The sequence below is a fragment of the Anastrepha ludens genome, chromosome 6 (genome assembly GCF_028408465.1).
Source record: "Anastrepha ludens isolate Willacy chromosome 6, idAnaLude1.1, whole genome shotgun sequence".
NCBI classification, from domain to species: domain Eukaryota; kingdom Metazoa; phylum Arthropoda; class Insecta; order Diptera; family Tephritidae; genus Anastrepha; species Anastrepha ludens.
Window position 1 is genome coordinate 9,343,998 of NC_071502.1, and position 1,979 is coordinate 9,345,976.

The following is a 1,979-nucleotide window of genomic DNA, read 5'->3' on the forward strand; positions in this document are numbered from 1 at the left end:
TTGTTGTTTTTCACATTCGTACCTATACGTGCTTGCATGGGAATTACCCGCGAAAAATTGCAACAAACAAATTGTACAACAGCAAAGAGAAAGCAAAGTGGGGTGTATGCGAAAAGAGCGCATGTGAGCGTAATTATGCAGGCAGAGAGAGAGTAAATATGTAGATAGCTCCATTTAACATTCACTCGATTCATGTGTTGACGACGATGATCATTGCTGTCAGCATATTTGTTGGCCACTGTTGGGCGTGTATTGGTGGTAATGTTGAATTTTGCTGATTTCTTTGCCAGCGGCGACAACTCTAGGCCGCACAGCGCAGTCTCATATAAAATCGCGTAGCCTAACCGCGACGAATTCAGTTTGATTGCAAACATTAAACACAACAAGTGACTTGGCGAAAAGTAAAAAGAAATTCAAATTTATTGGAGGACTTCAATTCAATTGAGAAACAAATTCTTGTATTTTGCAAAGTAATAATTATTCAAAAAGTGAAAATCGCATAAACGCAAGCAAAACACGAAAGCACACTAGCGAAAATAGTGAAAACCTATTAAACATTCTGAATTGTTAACTAAAGAACTAGACCAGTGAATAAGCAATTACGCGACAATCACCATGCAACACCAAAGTGCCTACAACAACAATAAACGTGTGACTTCGCTACAACTAGCATTCAGTGTCGCATATCTACTCTCACTCCTGATGTTGCTTACCAGCAACACACCAATGGCTGAGGCGCGTCCCATGGACCTCTACGATGATGTTGGCGATTTCTTCGATGCTGTCTCCCTGGACGATGTGCCATTATCCGGCCGTTCCGCACCGGAAACCTTCTGCCGCATGCCAATACGCAAGGGTGTTTGCCGCGCGCTTATTCCACGCTTCAGCTACGATCCCAGTCGCAAGACTTGTGTCGAATTCAAATTCGGCGGCTGCGATGGCAATGAAAACAACTTCTCCAGCTATGAGGCGTGCATGGCCACGTGTGAGGGCATGTAAATGTGCACGCACACCCACATATATCTGCATGCATTTGAATAAATAAGCGCCGCACAAGTGCAAAAATGTTCCTCATACGCCCCGAAATTGCCAATTGAAGGCTTCAAAGCATCACATCCCATCGCATCACTCCCACATCTGCAGCGTGGTTAATCGTCCTTTCTGGCGTTTCCATTAAATAGTGTTCATGGCATTTTTATTCACTTGTAATTTAAGGTTTTTAATTTAATTTTTTTGTTTTTATTGGTAAACATTAATATTTTTCACACACACACAAAGGCACACTTCATTGACTCGAATGCGAGAAATTTTCTACATTTTCATTGTTTGTGATAAATTTTGGTTTATTTGTAGCATCTAAGCATTTCTTTTTCACCAATCGAAAACCGAAGAAAATTATTTTTTTATTTTTTAATAATATTTAGTGTGCATTTTTGCATTGTACGAAATATTTGTGTAATTGCTTTGGTTTTTAACGAATTTCATCTGAAAATTAGTGCACCCGTATTATTTATTATTTATGTAATATATAAATGTATGATCATATGTTTGGAAACATAATATTTTGTAATATTTACATTTATATGTACGACATTTTGTACAAAACAATAAAGCATATATTTTTATAAGATATAAAAGAAAATATGAAACTTGAAATTTTATTTAATTTTATTTTCCAAAATTCAAAAATTCCTAATCTGCATCTGTTTTTCGAACCTCTCTTTCCACTAAATACTTTCGATTTACTTCAGTACTATTCAGAACAAACCAGAGAGGACACTCTTTAATTTTAGAAAAATTCCCCTGCATTTCTGTTACAACGGATTTCTGTAAGTCCAAGGATATCAACGGCGGCCGTCGTAGCCGAATGGGTTGGTGCGTGATTACCATTCGGAATTCACAGAGAGAACGTTGGCTCGAATCTCGGCGAAACGCCAAATTAAGAAAAACATTTTTCTAATAGCGATCGCCCCTCGGCA

At 38.1% G+C, this 1,979-nt stretch overlaps 1 protein-coding gene across 1 annotated transcript; it reads left to right on the top strand.

Moving 5' to 3' along the window:
• The first annotated feature begins 292 nt into the window (after positions 1 to 292).
• Positions 293 to 1,521, top strand: LOC128866762 (kunitz-type serine protease inhibitor homolog beta-bungarotoxin B chain). Its single transcript, XM_054107733.1, has one exon. The coding sequence runs from the start codon at positions 616 to 618 to the stop codon at positions 997 to 999; it is 384 nt and encodes a 127-aa protein (XP_053963708.1). The 5' UTR covers positions 293 to 615; the 3' UTR covers positions 1,000 to 1,521.
• Positions 1,522 to 1,979: the final 458 nt, after the last annotated feature.